Genomic DNA, 22342 nt, shown 5'->3' on the forward strand with positions numbered 1-22342 from the left:
TTAACCAGCAGCAAGAAAGCTATCCCCCCTTCCCTCAAGCCAAAAGAGACCAAAGGGGGAAACAAAAATAAATTAGGCCAGAAAGGATTCTCTGAATGTCTATGATTTGCTAGGTGTAATCAAAAATAGAAGCTTCTTAAAATTACACAAAGCAGGGCAGTTGAACAGCCAGTACATACCTGTATTGGTAGCAATCATTGCTATCCTACCGGGAAGCTCTTGACTACCTAGAAGCCTAGGAAAGACACACACCACCTACCCACATATGGAACCCTGAATTATCCATGAGGTCACCTGCTCTACCCAAGTAGTCAGGACTGGCAGAATAAAATTCCATAATGCTCCAGAAGGAACTTCTGAACTAGTTATACTGCAGGCTTCTCCATTAACCAAATTCTGTCTGCGTAGACCCCTCTCATCCTTTTTGCTAACCCTTTGTCCTCTCAAGGGTGGAGAACCTGCAGCCTTGGGGCCACATGTGGCCTTCTGGATCCTTGAGTGTGGCCTTTTGACTGAATCCAAATTTTACAAAACAAATACTTTATTAAAATCCTTTATTAAAAGATTTGTTCTGTGATGTTTGGATTCAGTAAAGACGCTGCACTTGGGGATCTGGAGGGCCACACCTGGACTTGAGGCTGCAGGTTCCCTATCAGAGTGTGACCTTATTTGGAAATGGGGTCATTGCAAATGTAATTATTAATAGTTAAGATGAAGTCATACTGGAGTAGGATGGGCCTTTAATCCAGTATATTGATGTCTGTATAAGAAGAGAAGACACAGAGACAAACACAAGAAGGCATAAGATGGTCTTGTGATGAGGGAGGCAGAGATTATAGTGATACATCGACAAGCCAAGGAAAAGCAAGGACTTCCAGCAAACACCAGAAGCTACAAGAGGCAAGGAAGGATTTTCCCCTCAGGTTTCAGAAGCAGCATGGCCCTGCCAACACCTTGATTTTGTATTTCTAGCCTCCAGAACTGTGAGATGATAAATTTCAATTTTTTTTTGAAGTGACAAGGTCTCGCTATATTGTCCACACTATTCACAGGTGCTATCACAGTGCAGTGCAGCCTCGAACTTCTGGCCTCACATGATCCTCTCACCTCAACCTCCCAAGTAGTTGGGACTACAAGCACATGCCACCATGTCCAGTTAATAAATTTCTATTGTTTTAAGCCATCCAGTTTGTGGTACTTTGCTATGGCAGCCCTAGGAAACTGAAACACCCCTTCTCAAGGACACTGCTTCATTCTCTGCCACCATGTCACACATGTTCAGCTATTCCTCCTGGCAGAAATTCCCGTTTTCTTGTTTAAAAAACTGCTCAATATACTTGAATTTTTCCTAAAGAACTCCTACCATCTCCCATAGTAGAAACCTTCATTAAAGGAGACTGAGAGGCCTCTCATGACCACAGATCCATCAAAAGGATGCTCTACCACACTCTTAGCTTCCCAGACACCTTGATCAGCCCCCTTTGCTTCACTTACGTGATCTACCTCATCAACCACCCTTCCCTCCTCAACCATCAATTTCATGAGAATGAGCTTCAGGTCTGCATCTCCGTTCCCGCTTGGCTCTAGACCACTGTTCCTTGCTACTCTTCGCCACAAAGATATGGACTGGTACATAAAGTTCATGACCAAACTCATGCTTCCCACCCCAAAGTAACCTCTCCATTTTCCTGTCTCTTTTCTGTTTATGGTACTTGCCTTCTCCTAGTTTCCTTCTCCTAGTGGCCCTGGTATGGAATTTCAAGTTCAACTTTAATTTCTTTCTTATCCTCAAGCTTTATGTCCAATTAGTTACTAAATTTTATAGCCTCCACTTCACAAATGTCTCTCAAGTCTGTCTCCTCTCCCATTTCTATTATCACTGCCATACATGAGGCCAAGACTGATATTGCAATGGCCTCTCAACTGGTCTCCCTATCTTCCACTTCTCATTAGTACAATCTTAAATACACATTCTGATAGATCCCTCTCTTATCTCCTCAGCAGTTTCCTCCATTGTCTATAAAATTAAAGATAAAATAATATGATTTGAAATACTCAATTATGTGTCCATATCAAGACTTCCAATTTTGTCTCCTATACCTCATTACACAAACTATACTCCAGTTGAATTGTGCTATTTGCTGATTCCAAATATGTTTTTTTTTCCTTCTCCAGTAAAAATCCTATAGTCAAGAGATGCCTTGGGCTGATACCGTAAGAACTAGGCATCAAGGGGCTGTTTGCCTTTATTTTATCAAATATCTCCTGTCCCTCTCTCCTTCAAAAGGATCTCCACTAGAGAAGAGCCATCACTAATGTTTGCTCACAACCACCATTCACTCATAAACCCCATTCTCCCAGATACACAAAGGACACTTCCCCACGTCAGATTTTGTTAAAATTAAAAACATTCTAATCAAATTTTACAAGCAATTTATCACTAAACCAATTTTCATTTTGCCATCGTTCCATTATGATCTGTCTGAATTAATCAGAGGTAAGACATAGAAAGCCTCAATTTACACTGAAATTCTGCAGAAATCAATGTTGCTAAAGAGAAATTCAGAACAGAGTACAGGAAAATTTATAACAGTTGGGGAAATATATTATTGTATTAATAGGCAGACACTCCAAAAAAATGAATTTATACATCTTCTTCTCACTCAAGCTACTAAGGTTTTTAAAAACACACTACTAACATGGTGACAGAGATGTCATCAATGTTGTAGTAAGAGGCTGCAAATGTTACAGAACTGATGAATTTTTATTAGAATCATCAGATAATTTCAGAATGGGTTAAGTTGCCACCATTTGCCATTCCCATTAATATCATTGTCATGTAAAAGGTTTAATTTTCAGCTATTTTTGTTCTAGATAAAATCTTTGTCATTAAAATGAGGGATGATTTTGATATTTAATATATTCCATGGCATATTCAAGCGTGGTACTTATTTGGCCTTTTCAGTATTCCGCATATTAATCGACAATCCATCCCTCTCTCCCTTCCCCAGATAAGTGAGAACTGAAATAGAATGGACAGCCAATCAAGTCACAGAATGCTGAAAGGATCAACATAGAAGAAATGTGTTGCTCTAATCAGAAGTGTATACAAGGCACTAAAATTATTTTCTCCCATACTAATGACTAAGATAGAAACAGGAATAATGAATGGCACCATCTGAATCCTTTTATGTGACAGTTTTACCAAAGTATAGTGATGCTTCCTAAAAAGTAAAAACTAAGTATTTGTTATTTTAGTCAAAAGAATAAAACTGTGTTCTCACTTAACTTTTAGAACAATGAATTTTACCACATTCTGCAGTAATTGGCAAATTGCGTCCTGTATTGAATTTTTTACAATAATCTGTTTCATGCACACAAAATGTGTCCTGAAGTTGAAGAATGTCCAGGATCACTACAGAAAACTTATTTCAATACCTGTTCTATTAGTTTCCTTCTCATGTTGAATTATCACTCTGGTAAGAACTGACATCAGCTGCTTAAATTACACATTAATCTTGTTTTCAGAAGCTATTGTTTTCATTTTAGTGGGCATTTCCTCTAAGGATAAATTTGAGACCTTTATCCAAGAAGATAATATAAATTGTAATAATTTAAAGTTAAATTGAATGTCTTGAATAATTTTATAGCAATACTGATATAATTTAAAATTCCAAAGAGCAAATATTATGGCATCACAGACACTTACAGCAGGTGTGACAGTTATCGAATTAAATCAATTAACCCAATCTGTCCAATAAGACCAAGCCTTTTCTACATTTTCTGCAACAGCACAAACGTAGCACAAATGTTAAATATACTAAATATTATGTATAATAAATTTCCATGCCCTATTATGTACAGAAGAAAGATCCCAGGCATCTGCAAGTCTTTCAAGTGAAAATCTTATTTCAATAACTTTAAAATCCTTGTTCTTGATAATTACAGTTAAGCCCAAATCATTCCCACGATGTTTTCTTGAGTGGATGCTTTCATGAAAAACAATAAATACTTTAACATAATTTCTTCCTTCAGGTTCAAAATTACTGAAAAACAGCTAATAGATACTTTAATCTTTCCATAAAATATTGTTATTACTCTTATAGAAAAGTTCATTCATTCTTACTAAGAATAATAGTATTTAAGTAACAGTAATATGTCTCCTTTCACCCACAAAGACACTTTGTTGGCTAATCAGCAATAAGATTGTGCTTTAAGTTGTTTTTGTTTTTTTCTGTTTTTCAAAGTAGCAGAATGTGTTTACCACCTCATAACTATACATACACGATGGTGAAATGCCTACAGAGATTTGGATAAACACCTTGAAAATAGCCCAGGAGGGAGGTCATGGGCACCTTGTTCTAACAAAGTTATTACATCTCACCCTTCATCCCACTGTAAGCTTCAGAGTTGCAGGTAAGAAGAAATACGCAAAAAGTCAAATATGACAATAAGAATATTGCTTAAGTACAGCCTTGGGGGCTACTTCAGCATTCTTTTAAAATAATTACTAGTCTTAATCCCTCTAGTGTTGGATGTTAAATTCCACTAACTTTTTTTTTTAATTTAATGACTTGCTAATGTAAACTTCCATCTAGAACAATCAAATAGTATGTCATTTATTCAAATTTACAGTGGTTCTAATGTGCCAGCAAACTCCCTCGTCAAAACAGACAACTTTAAAAAATGTTCGCCTGAGTCAGGTGCTCTACTCCCTAAATTAGCACCAAAGTGTCACCTTGATAGACCTATGAACAACAAAATCATTTATAACAAACTTGCTTCCTTCCAGAGTAGACAGCCTAGGTCATGCATCTGCAGAAGTTCTAATTATTCCATACAGATCAGAGAGTGCTCAGAGATGCCCAGCCTTAGCAGCCTGTCACCTCCAAATACAAATGTCCGATAAATATATGCTTACCAATTTCCCTTGAGATCTGGGTGAAGGCCTCCACACCACTCTCTCCGTAGTTCCCCTCAGAAGCCAGCGTTGACACATAATTCCATCCCAGTGCCGTCACAATGTCCACCATGGCTTGCGCTTGGTAGGAGTCAGGCGGGACCACCCGAGAGAAAAAGTCATACCTGGTGTTATCACTTAGCTCTGGGGCTGTGGATGCATAGCTGATTTGAGGTATCTGCAAAACAAATGACAGGTCATTTTAACCCATGAGGAATCTCGTAGAATGATAGATTGTCACAAGAACTATACCAGAAACCAAGACATATCAGTCTGAAGCCAAAATACAGTTTTATGACCACGAATTTAATTAGAAAGCATTTTATAATGTTTGTGGGCTCACTTTCTTTCAATGCATAGTATTTCTGAACAGCAAGAAAGAATTTAGTTTTGCTTCAGGTTCCATAGTTTCTGAAGCCAAAGCAAAACATTTGTGCTTATTGCTCTTGCTTTTTTTTAATTCTGTACATGATAAGTTCTGCTGCAGAAATGAGAGAGAAATGAAGGTATACACATCAGAAAGGTCACCTCTCAGATTGCCTTTCACTTTAAGACATAACTATGACTAACAGGGAATTTAATATGAGATTTTTTTGACACCTGATAACCATTTCAGCCTTAAGATTGTATTTTTGGTAGATTATTTTAAATATATAGTTTTGCAAGTCTATCCACTGCTGATTGATAGAATCACTGAGTATCCCAAAAAGATTTGGGAATAGCCAACCACATATCCTCTAATAAAAATATCTTTCCAACTCCCCCCCCCCAAAAAAAGACATAAAAAGGAATCCAGGTAACACATTCTTTAGAAAAAGAGACCATTTCTGATATAAACAGAATGAATTGCTAAAATATTTTCAAAACCAGGAATCCTATGTCATTTCTCAATAATGTGGGAGGCTGAGCTATGCAGCCTGTGCATCTCATCACTCTTGTGCTGCCATGCTGTGTATAAGTGAAAGTTCAGGGATCAAAATGACTCCAGGATGCCCTAATTCAGACGGCTTGGTTGAAGATGCAGGTTTAACCTGTACAGAAAACAATTAACTTTGCTTCACATCAGATCCTGCATCTAACGTCAGTGCTCAAAGACGATGTCAAAGAGGTTGCAATTCCAAGAACCCACACAGGGCTACACATCTTGGGATCCAACCGTCACCCACTACTGTCTGGCCAGATGAGACCCAATCTACATGGATGTTTTAACTTTACTCTTGAAATCTTTGAAAAGCCTTCACCATCTGGATAGCTTTTCTGAGTCTAGCAAGTCCTGCTCCCTATTGGTAGCCAGTGAAATGCAGTAAGCTTCCCAATATATAAAAGTCACCCAGGTCTCCTCCTGCAATCATATTAGAAAAAGAAAAAGAAAAGAAAAAAAAGTCACCCAGGGAGAAGAAGCAGAACAATGGGCCTAGAGCTCTCCAGGGTGCTGCAAGATCCATTCAGCTTCTGCGTAACCAGTATTTACCTATTTTGGCTATAATAATGACTACTCACTCTAGCATATTTAACCCCAATTTTTTTCCAGTTCAGTTCTTCTAGTGGAGAACTAGGAGAACATGCTAACCTACATATCAACATTGTGGGACCATGAAACTATCTGACCTGCCTCTTCCTGCCCTTTGCTTTCTCTCCCAGATAAACCAGCCTTATCTTAACAGACTGGTCCCTTAATTAGACTTTTTGCCTTCATAGTACATGACTACTCAGCAAGGGCATCCCCCTCCAAATATAAAACCACACACTTTGGCCATTTTCACCTTTTCTTGTTTGTTTTCAGAGGACCTGGGAAAGAGACCATGGATGACTCAGTGAGAACTATCTCTAACTAGGTAAAAATTTTCCAAAGAGCAAAAGCTTGTGCATTTCTATGTTTTGATGAAAGAGATTCAGCAGACTGACCTTTACTTTGGAAGGAACTATGTGTGTGGTGGGGGAAATAGAGGAGCATTCTATAGCAAATTCTGTAGCACTATACCATTTCTTTGTCTTATTTAGATACATAACCCTCCCACTTCCTCAGCTACTCAGAGTCCAGCAGTAAAATGCCTTACACAATTCCCACCCTGCCTATAATAATGAGCCACCCCTTTCTAAAAATGAGCACAAAGTGTGAAAATTGAGTGTTTGAAACCAAAACTAATTATCTCAAATTACTACCTTCAGTCAGTCACTTCCCGGGCTGTTTAATTAGCAGTCAGTCTCATGTTTAGGATTAATTAAACAGGTGTAAAGGGTATAGAAAATAAAAGTGCAGATAGAAGATGGCTGTTTGATTAATTCAGTAACGGACTTTCTCCCCAAAGTCTTGAAGAGTTTTCTTTTTGCAGATCAATGTGTGGAAAAGTAATGTGAGAGTCGTGCTTATTTTTCCATTTGTTCATTTCTGCAGTCTACAATAATACATATCAAGGTATACCGATAATATTTCCAGACAACTTTTCAAGTTCTCATGACGCCACATCTCATTTTTATTTTATTGTGGCGGACCACTAAGTATTGGCTCATTAAGTATTTTAATTTCCGTGCCAGCATTCCCAATATTTCCACCATCCTCAAATTAAACCCCTACTGGCAACTGAAGTGGAAATTTTTTAAAGACTTAGAATGTTTCTCTTTCTTTTCCCTATATCAAATCCATCCAAACCACCCCCTTAACCCTGGAGGTTTCATCTGCCAGAAACAGCACCACTGGGGAAAAAAAAAAAAAGGTGATGGGTGGAGGAGAGAAGTGGAGAGGGAAATGAGAGGAAACGAAAGGAAAATGTAACAAAAGGGAGTTAAGAAGGGAGTTAGGAAACCCATCCTTCATCAGTTCACCCATCCTTTTAAAGATCTTTTATAGGTCTCTATTAACTCTCACTTGCCAATTTAAAGGATAAAATCCAAACTCTTCAGCCTGCCTCACAAAGATCATCAGACTTGGCCCCATCTGCTTCTCAGCCTTGAATCTTTTCTCCAGATTCTGAAAGTACCTGCACCCTTATCCATGCTTTTCCCTGAATAAGGAGATTCTTTCTGCCCTCCTCCACCTGGTGATCTTCTGCACAAACTCAATATCCAGCTCAAAAGTCATCTCCTCCCTGGGAAGTTCTCACTCTCAGGCAGAGTCGTCTTTTGCTATTTCTCCCTCCCACGGTCCCCATTACCAGACATTAGCATCATGACGGTGTACCAGCTTATGATCCTCTCAAGATCAAAAACGTCTCTGTTTATTTATTCTATATCCCCAGCAACTGACAAAGAAAGTGCTCAATGAATGTTTGGAGCAATTAATGAATTGAACTATAGCAAGAAATTTAATACAGCCTCCTCCCACCACCTCCTTCCCTGCATTCTGCCAAAATATCGTGCAAGTTTTTCTCCATTTGCCCCTCGCAGTCCTTCTCCACCCTGCCCTACATCCTGGGGGCTGCTCTCTATGGCTGTATCACCAGAGCTTTCTTGCCTCTGGCTTCCAGTTGGGTTTGACCAATGGGAGGCACCAGGAGGACACAGGAGGGCAGTAGGAGAAAGAAGACAGAGTATTTATTCCCCAGCTTCTTGCCCCACTGACTTAGTGCTTCTCTACCTAAGCCCTCCCCAACAGCTGAAGCTCTTGCCAGAGTCTGGTGATCGCTCTTTCCCCCTGCCCTGCAAGTGTCGCCACTGTTGCTGGTTCCTGAGTGCTTCTTCACCCCTTGGTTTCTTAAACTGTGCCCACACCTTGTAAATAGTCCTTTTGTTAACCTCTCTCCATTCCCTGGAGTGTGCCAGAAACCTGACTAATACGCCCCTATGACAGGTGCAGAGAGGACAATGCTACTGTGCTCCCTACCTCAGCCCTGCCCTAACCTCTGAGCCCTTCTTCATCCACTCTCCTTTCCAGACTTTTCTACCACTGTCCTCATATGACTTTTTCCTTTCCTTTCTTGTCCAGTTCTTTAAGGCATCCAATTGCATACTTGAAAACACCTGTCATTTTGCTTTTCTTCATTTCTTATTTTCTTTGGGCTGAGGTTTCATAAGAATATCATCTGTGCTTAAAATAAGGCCATTTTTCTATTACTTGAATAAAGCATATTTGAGGCAATTAATTACACAACTCAGGACACTCATCACCATACCCTCCCTAAAAAAAAAATTGCTTTAGCTTGCACCTTTCTGATAATTATTTTGGTGAGGAAAAAGGCCTTCTCCTTCTCCTATTACATTCTTACTTCCGCCCACAGAAAAGCAGATTCCTCCTCCCAACCCCACTCCTCTTGGGGAGCTCTAGAACAAGTATTTCCTAGGTAGCTCTCCACCCCTTACTGATTCTCCCAAACACAGAGGGGAAACTGAACCAGGGCCAGAATTCTACATTTATAGGGCAAGAGTGGATAGCAGGCTCTCCCTTTGTTCTCTGATCTGCCCACACACATCCCTGGCTTCTTTTCTCTATAAGTTTGAGACCAGACAGGGCCTTCCTTTTGGGGGAGGAAGCCCATCCTCTTTAACTCCCTATTCCACTGGCAACCGGGTGTGTCAGAGAGGCCTGAAGCCCATGCCACTGGTTAAATAAGCAGACTTCAAGTCCTCTGTTCAAGCAGAAGTAGGTCCCAAGGTTGAGATGTGGTGTGGGAGTAGGAGGCACTATTTTGGCCTCAGATCCAAGCTGAATTCTATCCAATCTAGTTCTTAAGGGACAACCATGTTTCTGGGGAGTTATTTGGCGTTTGCCCAGCTGTGAATAAAGCTAATTACTTAATCTACATTTAACTAGTTATTCTGTGAATGTTGGACTTACAAACTCAAAGAGATTCCAAAATTTGACTTAGAGCTAAAGGAGACCAAAGCTCTCTTTCAAAAGAAATTCATTACATATATTCAATACATATATTCAATAGAAGTTAACAGGCATTATTGTCTCTTTGTGTCCATTCTTCCCTTCTTCTAGATGAACCTCTGATTTTTTACCTAGGCACTTGGCCACTCTGAACACGACTACATTTCCCAGCCTCCCTTGTAGTAGTGAGTAAAACTTCCGAAAAGTGTCCTTAAAGGGGAAAGGGTATGCCTTTCTCATGCCCGTCCCTCTTTCCTGCTGACCAGAATTTGGACATAACATCTAGAGCTCTGTTAGCCATCTCAAGACATGCCCTGGCAATGGTGGAACAAAAAGCCACATCCTAGTCCAAGGCATTGTGATATGTGGATCCGGATCCCTAAAACCATCTGACTATTCTTCCTGTTTCCATGCTTGCCCTTCTCAAGTTCATGCTACACTGACAACTAAACTGATATTTAGAAAAAGAAAAATTACATATTTTAAAAAAAAAATCTTGCTCAGAGCCTTTCAATCATTTCCCCATTGCTCTTAAAATAAAACCCAAACCTCTTATCATGGGATCCTTTGATCTGGCATCTGAGCACTTTTGCCCCACACTCACCTGATCCAACCACACTGGATTCCTTTTTGTTCCCTGACCAGGCCAAGCCCTTTTTCCTCCTGCAAGACTCATGCATATTGTTAAGTAGATAGTTAGGATCTCCCGGCTCTTCTTGAGACAAGGGTTCCTGGCTTTGGTGTTGTTCAAGCAATTGCTCCACCTGGGGAAAGGATAAGAGCAGGCACTCCATTTTGGTGTTGCCCCACCCTTAATCCTATCCTGAGCAACAGCTATACCTGGGGACAGAGGGAATGCTTTATCAATCTGGGAATTCCCCAGCCCAGGCATAATAGGATTTGGAAAGTGACCTAGAGTAACCTAACGGTAATTATTATGCCATTAGCTTGAATCTACTTGTGGTTAACCTCTCCCCGCAAAAGGTGGGCTCATATATACACGGGTGGAATTTTGAGGACACCTGTTGATCATTTGATAATATCCCACACCTCCCGAGAGCCCTCCTCCAGACCAGATTAGTAAAAGGAAACGATCTAAGAAGTCAAAAAGTCAAAGAGGGAGTGAGCAGGTGAATGGGTCGGTCAGGTGGTCGGTAGGTCAGTCAGTCAGTCTCCGTTTGCAGAGACAGACCTGTTTTGTTTTACAGTAAAGAGCTGCTCATGTGAAACTGCTTCCTGCCTGAGGTTACTCCATCCATCCATTGGCCCTGCTGGTGATTTTTCCAAGAAAGGAGCCGGAGGACTGGGATAATAGTATGGAATTGACACTTTGTTGTGTCTGGTCATTCTTTGGCCAAGAGCACACCAAGCACTGAGGGCAGACTGCCACCCTGACAATATCACTCCAAACGTTTTTCCAAGTCTTTCCTGGCTCTTCTCCTCCTTCAGCCTCAGCTAAAATGACTCCTCCTCAAACAGAATATCTCTGACCACTGCATCTAGCACGGTCTTCCCACCTCATTACCCTAATATTTCCTTCCTTACTCTTACAACTACCTCTGTTAATTTGTGTATTCTGTTTCCCCTACTATCATGTAGATTCTACAGGTGGCTTCTCTGTATCATTTACAGATATAACATGAGCTCCTAGCACATAGTAAGGGTTCAATAAATATTCATTGAAAGAAAAATGAATCATCCATTGATTAATCAAGGATCCTTTTATTATTTTCTTCCATGTATTCTAACTTTGAAAGATTTTTCTATAAAACTATTTGAGCAAAAAGTCACCTATTTCCCATATTCTTCATTAATCAAATATCTATTCAGCTGCAAAAGCTTCTGGTCAGCATGAGATATCTATTTGTACCAAGCTGAGGTGATAGAATTTCAGTTCAAATCAACTCAGTGCCATTTCAGTTGTAAGACTGCAGACTCGTCATAAGGAAGCACAAATTGCCATTAAGCTTTTTGAAATGCTAAAAATGGCCAGGAAAACTTCATAACTATCTTGGAAAACACCTTGACATCCCATGGACTTCAATTTGTCATTAAAGAAGAAAAAAAAATTATATTTCTAATCAAAGGCCAATGTCACAGAGTATTTAATCACTTACCCCTTCTTGCTTATCTTTATCTGTAAGATGGATATTCCAGACAGGTCTAAAAGTGCTTACATCTCCCTCAAACTGACTGTGCCTCTGCACATTGCCTTCCTTGAGTCTGACTACATGACCGAGGGGTGAAATGGGGGTTATTACAACTCAAGGAAGCTCAGAGACTTTTAGACACCATAAATTACTCTTTCCTGGTCCAAGAAAGTTACAACTTCAGCTGCCTTTTTAAGGTTTCCCCCTGTTTTCATATCAAAATATTGACTCTTGAAACTTGCCTTGTCTGCTCAGAATGGCCTGAGTTCTGTATCTGTTCTCCACAGTTTCTGGTTTGTCAAAGATCCCAAGGAAACCAAGACAACCTGACAAGGTTAGCAATAAGCTGTACCTTAGGCACAGCTCAGAGGAAGCACCTCAAAATTGTAGGAAATTTGAGTCTTCCTGCAGGAAACTCACAAACATCTGAACACACGTTTGTAGACAGAGGACAATTTAAGACCTGAGACACATACACCTTCACCATCAAGAAAGGCTTTTGTTCCCACCAAAAAAAAAAAAAAGGTTTTTGTTCTTTTTATCTCTGCAAACAACCTTGTCCATTGATCGACAAACTTTTTGGTTGAGCAGGCTGGCAGGTGGGTTCTTCGTGCTACTCAATAGTATCATTGGTTTTCTCCAGTGAAAGATCAGCTTGAAGCTATGCTCTGCCCTCGGGGGTAGTGCCTGCCTGAGCTCTTTTCCAAGGATGGTGGCCTTAGCAACAGTGCCATCAGGATGACAGTTTCCCACCACCTGGCCTTGGGGTGGATTTGTTTTTGCTGCAAAACTCTGGTCCAGAAAAGCATAATGATTATAGCCATTAGCTTTGTCTTTTCAGACCTGACTAATCTCTAGCACTAAAATTACTAGTTGCTTGTGGCAAAACATGAGTATATAATCAGAAATTAAATAAAAATGAGGAGTCAGGGCTAGAAGTCAATGTCCAGCACTGGCCCAACTCTCCTGACACTGCCCTGTGCTTTCATGCTCCTCCCATCTTCATGAAAACAGACTAAGGAGAGGGAAAGGAAGAAAGCAAAAGCAGAGCTAAAGAGTGAAATAGTAAAGAAGATGGATGACCACTCTGAGTTTGCATCCCAAAACATGAAGGAGTACTATTTCCCTCCCAAACCAAGACTGGCTCAAAACAATCCTGCCCACATCGTGGACAGTTATTAAGATTCCTGTTTGTACACGTTGGTGCCAAATGTAATAGTCAGTCTCTGCCTTTCTTCTCAGTTGAGTTCCTACAGGTGACTCAGAGGGGAACATAAGCCTTTGGGTTTTGATGCACAATGGAGTTTAGCACAAGAAAAGGAGAGGGAGCCTATTGAAAGGGGAAATTGTGGAGGTCAAGGAGAGCAAGAGAGATTTCATTGTTCATTGCACTAAATTTTTATCCTTCTCCCCAGCATGAGTTCACTCACACTAAGCAAAGCTTTGCATACACACACATGACAAAAGGGCCTGTGGTTCCTTAACACAGCTGAGTATAACACAATGTCAGTAGGTTTAAGGTCACGGGTTGAATTCCATTATTAGCCAGGATGTAGGCTGTACCCCTCACCAGACCCTTCCTCTTCACAAATGCATGACCCGCTAACGAAGTCAACCAGAGATGGGAGAGACAAGGCCAGTCCATTCTCACTGCTAGGTGAATAATGCAAAGATGGTTTGCTTCTGATGGTGAACCTGAAATTTCAGCAGCAGATATGAAGAAGATCAAATCATAGGAGGCACCCTTTCTTCAAAACATAAAAAGCATTGTTTTTATATCTATGTATGCCTGAAAGTATAAAAATGTATTACACTTACAAAGTCATGTGTTGGTTTCAGATAATCCATGCAGATAGTCTACTGAATTGCAAAAGAGTGTATTTTCTCACCCCCTTTTCAAGGACATTCACCCTGTGAGTCAGGGAAGCAAAGAAAACAAACAGCACATTCAAATTAGAGTAACTCAAGGAGGCTAAATAAAGGGACTGTTTTCAAGGCCAGGGCAGTGCACTGGGAATGGCAGTGGAAAGCTACAATCTAGAAGGAGCCAGAGGGTGGCAGATGCCACCTGTGAGCCCTAAGGGTCAGGAGGAAGCAGTTACAGAGTCATGAATGGAAGGCACCTTGAGAGAAGCAGTGATCTCCCTGAAGGGACACAGCCAGCCCCTGGTAACATCACAAGGAAATTACATCCTGACCTTCTCCCTGCCCCACACCTCCTGCTGAGTTTCCCCCTGGCCAAACCCACTGGAAGCCAGAGGACAAGAGAACTTGATATTGTTTGCCCAGAGGAGCCCCACAAGGCAGTGAACAGAAGTCAAGAGAGAGAAGTGCATATGGAGAGGTAAACAGAAGCTACCTGGTCCAGGAATCATTAATCATTGATCATTGGACACTTGAAACACATTTATGGATGGCTGTGCAGATTTTCAGTTTTCTATACTCTATCACTTTTCCATAACCAGATGCTATCAAATACTTTTGACAGAAAATCTACGCTAAGACATTTTGCTTTGGCTATTGAAAATCCCAACCCTAAAACTAGGCCAATTAAGTTTGAATTTCTTTTGAAAAATAAAATAACTAATGCCCTGTTTTAAAAAGAAGTACAATGATTTTAATAAAATTGGTAATGCCATTTGACATCTAACCTGTTTATTTAAAATGAAAGACAAGCAATCCATGAATATGAAAGAATTTACATATAAACAACCATAATTATACCCTATAAGATTAATAAACCTTTTTCTATATCTGCTAATTACATTTTACAATGAGAAAGCACAAGTGCTCCTAAGGGAAAGAATTGCTATAATCTATCAAGTCACTAGGAGTATTGGGATTTTTAAGCCTAATCACCCTACGTATAATTATGCAAAAGTTTTAATAGCATGTTGGATTTAAACCCTTCACTTTTTAAGAAAGGGACTTCAACATTCCAGATCGTTTTATAGTCTCTGGTGTACAACTCCTCCTAATCTTCAATTCTTCCTTTTAAAAAAACCTGAACATTGTATTTTTTTCTAATTCCCATACATTTCAGTACTCTGTAATTTCTAGAAAATTATAACCAGTGCATATGCAATACCACACAAAATTTAAAAGGCTAATTCAATACATACACTTTTTTCTGATTAGTGGTTAAATTAAATTTAATGTCTTTTGAATGGTTACTTTTTGATTAATCCACTCAACAAATTAGCTTCCACTCTGTACCAGACACCTTGACAGCCCTGCAGATAGGGTATTAAAGGACACATGGCCCTCCCACCCCCATGGAGCAGGTGGTCACCTGGAAAAAGAAGACATTCAATAAACAATCAACCAAATAAACATTTGCCAGCAATTGTAATGAGTGTTGTGAAAGTGGAGTACAGGCCACTGAGAGTTACGGGGCCAATCATCTGGTCTAGGTGGGACAGGGCGGGCTCCCCGGAAGTGACGTTAAGACAACACATGAAAACTGGGGAAGAAAGAGGAAGGAGTAGTGAGCACCAGCTGCAGATTGCCTCTCACTGGAGACCTCCTTCAGCTGTGTAAACCACTCAATTTGTAGAAGTGAAGAGGAGGAGCATTCAGTTGACAGGTACTTAAAAAAAAAACTTGCCACAGGCCGAATACTATTAACCAAAGACCACCATTTCCTATGCTTTTTACAAATGCTATTTTCAAGTACTGTATGCATAATTGGTGTTCTTATAGCAGAACTATTTAGTATTAAGAAAATAGCTATGTAATTATCAGCAGAAGTCCTCATTACATTACGTTCTCATCTATCTCTCAGTCCTGAGGCATGTGAAGGTAAGGAAAGAATGATGGAATGAATGGATAGATGGAGGGTGAATGGATGAATGACTGCAGCAGGCACTAAGCCCATAGAAGAGACACAACTTTAAGTCAAGAGCCCAGGAAGAAAATAAACGTGTACTTACAGTACCTATAAGCTCTAATATTTGTTTCCTTAGGAAAGTAAAGAAGTGATTAAAAAGTAGGAGGAAACTCTCTCTCTCTTCATTTTACTCAGGCAGCAAAGGCTTTGGGATAGGATTTCAAACTACATGAGAATCAGGTTAGAGCTAACCCTGGAAGATAATCTAGCTGTTTTGCTTTATTTTGTTTTGTTTTTATGCTTAAAAGATAATATGATAATATATTTTTTCTGCACCTCTCAGGAGAACAAAAGAGAAATAAATGGATCTGTCCACCTCTGAAAACTCTACTCAGTAACCCATCAGCCCAGGGAGAGAAGAATGCCATTCCCTTATTTTATTATTTCTACCTATGACTGCCAGGAATCTACTGCATTCTGAAGTAAAGGATATTTCTTTGATACCTTCTCGGCGAAGTCTTCAAACAGTTTGGGATTTCAAAATGAACTCTGTCTCTGAGTATTTTTTTAAAATAAAAAGTAGGAAAAATTGGGGAATGAGTTGCTTAGAACAGTGAAAATTTTCTGTAAAGTGGTTTTCTTACATGAGTATCAAAAAAATGATAAATTACAATTCGTTATAATAGAAGAATCAAAATGATGCTATAGCACTTTCTTAGCATCATTTGCTAAATCACTTAAAAATTTAACTCTCCCACCCACTCATGCCCATCACTGCTGACTTCAAACTATCACCTAGCATTTAATTTTCGTCTTCTGCTGATTTCCTTGCATGCAATCACTGCTGTGGTTCAATTTTTCCCCCAAGCATGTCAGCACTGGAATATTAAAAAATAAAAAGTTAGTAATTATAACCAACAAATTGAAGTCAATAAACCTTAAGCTGGAAAATATTCTATTTAGACTGGCATTTTGCCACTCAATAAAACATGATTTGAATCCTGCAAATAAGGAAGAATGTTGATAAGGATTTTTTTTGTGCAAATAAGTTTCCTGGTTGACAATTTCATGGATTTTTAGTGATTATCTATATTCACTAAAATCCTGGTCTTCAAGTCATTATCTCCCAGCTGGCATTCAGGCAGTGATTCTGAACACCTAATGCCACTGGAAATTTTCATTTCCTTTATGTTATCTAAGTTGGTAAACTCAGTAGGTTAGAAGAAGTTACATATGCAGTTAATGGTCTTAATTAGAGCTCCACTTACATAGGAAAAAACCCCACTCCGAAGACCAAATAGCTGATTTCATAAATGGCAATCACTGGGTGATAGGAAAAGTAGATAAAAGAATGTAAATGACTCAGATTCCATTATTCCACTACATGCTAGAGCCCCAAGGATATGTTCCTTTGACAAGTGTCATCTTAGTATTCCAAGGGCAGCACAGTAAGTTTCCCCAATGTGAACTGATTAGCCCCTTCAGCCCATCATAATCTCTTTATGAAAAGGATAGCTTGCTGCTCTTGATAAGCCTTCTTTATGTGTCATATTCCATCTTCACACCCAACTCATGAAATGGTGTGTGTATGCCCAGACATGTGTACATGTTCGTTTCCCCAATATTTATTTAACATATTACATTGGCCAAGAATTGTGTTAGTGCTCTCTCCCTATTTTATGGATGAGAAAACTGAAATCTGGAGAAGTAATTTTTTCAAGACTGAATAACTTGTAACTGACAAAGTAGGATTGAAACTCGGGCAGTCTGACGTTAGATTCATCTCTTTTTTTTTTTTTTGAGACAGAGTCTCACTTTGTTGCCCGAGCTAGAGTGAGTGCCGTGGCGTCAGCCTAGCTCACAGCAACCTCAGACTCCTGGGCTCAAGCAATCCTACTGCCTCAGCCTCCCAAGTAGCTGGGACTACAGGCATGTGCCACCATGCCCGACTAATTTTTTATTTTTCTATATATTTTTAGCTGTCCAATTAATTTCTTTCTATTTTTGGTAGAGATGGGGTCTCACTCTTGCTCAGGCTGGTCTCGAACTCCTGAGCTCAAACAATCCGCCAGCCTCGGCCTCCCAGAGTGCTAGGATTACAGGCATGAGCCACTGCGCCCGGCCTAGATTCATCTCTTAATCATGTCTACCCTCCACTACCTTGGGTACATTTTAAAATCTGCTGTTCATTCTTCAGTAGCTTTCCTTCCCATAAGTGCTGAAGTTCCTGAGGGAGCAACCACAGTTCCCTGTTCCCACCTCTTCTGGTCACATATACAACTTCCTTGGGGTCACAGGTCATGACTTAGCTAGAGCTTGGAGATCACCGTATGTGGCATCACAGTGAAAAGGAAATACTAACATCTATTATCAGCCAAATAGAGTATCCTTGCTTCAACTTCTGTCAATTGTAATTGCTATAGTACCTCTTGAGAATGGAGCTTCCTGGCCCAGTGGGGTACCAGCAAAATGCCAGAGACAAGGTTGGGCAGGTTGGACAGCAATGACCAAGGTCAGCAGGGGAAGCCATGTGTGAAAGGGGATAGTCAAGTTTCAAAGGCTGAAGAGAGCACGAGAAGCAGAAGCAGAGACCAGGAAATGGCAGAAGAAGATGGAAGGGTATCCCAAGCAGAGGGCGCAGCATTTGACAGAGAGAAACATAGAAAAGAATATGGATAATGTAGGAAAAGCAAACAATTCAGTGGTCTTGGCAAAAGGTGTTCATGAGCCCAGTTCAGTCTGTTTTTTGTTCATTTGTTTTTGTTTTACATTTCAACAAATATTTGTTAAGCACCTAGTATAGGCCAACACTCTCTTACTTGGCTTCTGAGAACTACTCTCCAATTTTCCTCTTAAATCTATCTACTTTGTTGCCTATTCTTCCTTTAAGTGTTAGTGTTCTTTAGGACATGGCCTCGGCTCTCTTTTCTTTTCACCTCATACCCACTCCAAATCTATGCATCCAGTCTAAATCTCTTTACTGAGTTCCAAACCCATGTCTTACTTACTTGATGTCTCCTCTTGAGTGCCCCACAATTATCTAAAATAACATGTCCAAAACTTGTCACATCTGCCCCAGTATAAACTGAAGGTCATCTGGTGCACTAGGGGGCCTCATGTCATAGCTGGTCAGTCAGCCAGGTCCCAAATTTATGTGAGTGTCACAGACTTTATTGTACATGACAGTTTCCAACTATGCAGCTGTGCTATTTCCTTCCTATATCATTGCAAGGCATGACTTCGGCCTGCCTTGTTTAGCTTTCTCTTTTTATATCTTTCAGTATCAGGTTAGCCACCAGAAATGAAGCCTTTTTAAATATTAAATTTAAGGTTCAAATTTCCTGGAGAGGAAAAAATAGACTTATATGTTTTGGCATAAAAGATGTACTGACATTACAAAAGATCAATTTACCAGTATTGCCTATAGTAACCATGGCATTGACTAAATTTTCGCTGCAATCTTGCTGCTAAGTGTTGTCAGCAAACCCATAGCATCAGCATCACCTGGGAGCTTCTTAGAAATGCAGAATCTCAGGCCCCACCCCAGACCTATTGAATGAGAATCTGCACTTTAACAAGATCTCCAGGTGATTCATGGGCAAAATAAAATTGGAAAGGCACCACTGTAATATAAAACGTTGAATGTGTACTCAAGAGCCCTGTATTTTCTTTTGAAAATTTTCCATATCATGCTCAAAGGGATTTAAATGTATTCATTGCAAGGATTATTTTGGTAAATCTGGATGTTGTTATCATGAGAAGATATAAAAGCTCCCTCTAATTCACTTTATGAAGAAGTTGATGCTTTGAACATGATGTTCACTTCCCCTAAGGTGAACAACATCTCATGATAATTAGAAATTTCTTTTCAAAAATATCCTACTTCCAAAGTTATATTTTTATGAGTATTGTGTTTCAATTCTTGCATCAAATGGTGGCATGTAGTTTATTTTTAACGTCACGATAAATCTATAGACCAGCGAATGTATCATATCAATCATTGAGTCAGTAAGAGGTTTTCAAATATATTTCTTACTTATTTGAAAATAACAGATGAAGTTTTTGAAAAATAAAAATTTGACAAAGCCTGTATGATTAAATGCCACATACGAGGTGAATTGTTACCTTATCATCAATAAATTTTCCATAGCATTCATATGGAACAGGATAATTTTGTGAGATATTCATTTCTGTCTTATTCTTGCTGCTTTAAGAGACCCATGAAAGAATTTTTTTTCCTTTATGTCCTCCACACAAGCAATGAAGGCTGTGTGTCTTGGAGAATTAGCTGGTTTTCAAAACATTTGGCCTACAGAGGCTATAGAGCTGAATTACTAGAGGAGGAGTATCTCCCAAGGTTTGGGGAGTAGGAATTAAAAATGGAAATGTAGAGAGAGAGTGGGGAATGATGGAAATCTTTAGTTTGGCCTGTCGAAGTCCTGAGAACCCAGGAACCTCATTAAAGAAGCCCATTTCCTATGCTTGTCTTGGAAGAAATGGAATCCCCCTCCTTTTAATAGCCCAGTGGGGCCACAGTGAGCATCTCTGTGGGGAACACCTCCGTATCCTTGGAAACTGAAGCCTGGGTCCCTAAAATATGACTATGTTTGAAATCTTGTCACCCTAGTGAATGTGGTTCAGTGTCAGAGTTATTTGACATAGAAGAAAAGTTTCTTGCTCCAAAATTTTAAAAAGCAGGTTCGTTCCTTACGCCTACTTTATATTAGAAAGTAGGCTCGTGAGCTGAGACTCTGGGATATTCTGCTATTCTTTAGCAGATCTTAGGAAAGTACTTGGTACATAGTAGATACTGCACATGCATTGTTGATTAACTGCCTACTAGCAACGGTAAAACAACTCAGGATTCCTGACTTTTAATATCTACAGTATACCTAGTAAAACAGCTTCTCAAAAGCTTCCCACATTTTTGGTGCTTAAATGAAAATATACTTTTCTTTTTTTATGAGTAGCTGACTCCTTTCATAGACCATAACTTAGATATATGAAGACATTTATTGTCTTTCCAATTCTCTCTAATTTTCCAAATAATCTAAATATGTAAATGCTTTCAAAATGGTTTGCCAGAGACTATGTATAAATACCATCGGGCTTTCTATTAAAAAAAAAAAAGCAAAAAGCAAAACAAAACAAACCTCTCACTTAAAAAAAATACTATTTTTCAACCTCAAACTTGATGAGATGCACACATTGCTTTTTAGATGCCCTTTAATTTTTTTTAATTGTAATGAATAAAATTTGAGAAAATTTAAAGCAAATTTAAAGATGGAATTTAAGAATATAATCTATCTTAAGTTAGATTTGAGAGTATAAAAAATGTAGACGTTTTTCTTTTGTAAACACTAAATAGAAGGTAGGACAATGAATAGGATTTAAGGTGGCTAAAAACATGCAGGAGGAAAAACTCCAGAAAAGAAGCAATGGAAATACTGAAAGATGAGGGAAAAAAATATTTTCAATGAGTAATAAAAATATTTTTCAGGAGAGAGGCCAAGAAGAGTGAAAAGTAGGTTAAATATACTGAATGAGAAACCAGAATTAGAGAAATAAGCGTAGGGATTGAGGAGAAGAGAATGAGTAAAGAGAGTAGTGTGACTTGAGTCAAGAATAATCATCAGGAACAGAAAAAGAAGACAGAAAAGAGAAGAAGGAAGACTTTTAATTCCCTTTAGCAGGAGATGAAATAGGCAAAGAAACCACTGTTTCCCCTCCAGTCTTCCATCCTCACTAAGGGGCTCCCCTTGAACTAACCATCTGTCCATCATCATTCTGGACTGGTGTTGGCTTGGTTCGGAGTATCTCATCCCAACCATATAACAGTCTCCAGGGCCACTGAGTCCCTTCATAACTAATCATCAGCCAAATGTTGTAATCAAACATGTCTGTGTCTACAAAACTGCTATGGTTGGGATGTTTGATCTCTCCAAACCTCATGTTAAAATTTGATCCCCAGTGTTGGAGGTTAGGCCTAATGGGAGATGTTTGGATCATAGGTGTAGATCTCTCATGAATAGATTAATGTCCTCTCTGGGAGAAGGGCCAGTGAGTGAGTTCCTGTACTATTAGTTCCCATGAGACCTGTTTGTTAAAAAGAGCCTAGCACCTTCCTCATATCCCTCTTGCTCTCTGCACACATCAGCTCCCCTTTTATCTTCCACCGTGAGTGGAAGCAGCTTGAGGCTCTCACCAGATGCAGATGCTCAATCTTGAACTTTTCCAGGCATTAGAATTGTGAGCCAAACAAATCTTTTTTCTTTATAAATTACACAGTCTCACGTATTCCTTTATGGCAATACAAAATGAATAAAGACAACAACCCTGATTGTATTATTATGTCCCTGGCTTCTGATTCAACATTACCAAATTTACTCCAAAAATTCTCAGACCTATTTCAACATGGGTCAAATATTTTTCAATCATTTTACAGAATGTATTTTTTTCTTCCCCATAAGAAATAGAAGCCATCAGTTAAAGATAGCTCTCAATTTCCCACCATCAAACTCAACAATCCTGGCTTCCTGGGCACACATTCTTTCCTCCTCCTTTCTGTTACAAGAAGAAATGTCTCTTTCTTT

At 39.4% G+C, this 22342-nt stretch overlaps 1 protein-coding gene across 1 annotated transcript in view; it reads right to left on the bottom strand.

Annotated features, from left to right (window-relative positions):
- Positions 1 to 22342, bottom strand: part of GRM8 (glutamate receptor, metabotropic 8) — a 156302-nt gene that overhangs the window by 6870 nt on the left and 127090 nt on the right. Inside the window, exons 3-4 of the mRNA XM_012660447.1 lie at positions 4922 to 5138; positions 3710 to 3783 (exon numbers count right to left, since the gene is read on the bottom strand). Coding sequence (XP_012515901.1) covers positions 3737 to 3783; positions 4922 to 5138 — 264 coding nt within the window. The 3' untranslated portion in view covers positions 3710 to 3736. The remainder of the gene's footprint in view (positions 1 to 3709; positions 3784 to 4921; positions 5139 to 22342) is intronic.

Source organism: Propithecus coquereli, unplaced genomic scaffold, assembly GCF_000956105.1.
Source record: "Propithecus coquereli isolate 6110/MARCELLA unplaced genomic scaffold, Pcoq_1.0 Scaffold669, whole genome shotgun sequence".
Classification (NCBI taxonomy): domain Eukaryota; kingdom Metazoa; phylum Chordata; class Mammalia; order Primates; family Indriidae; genus Propithecus; species Propithecus coquereli.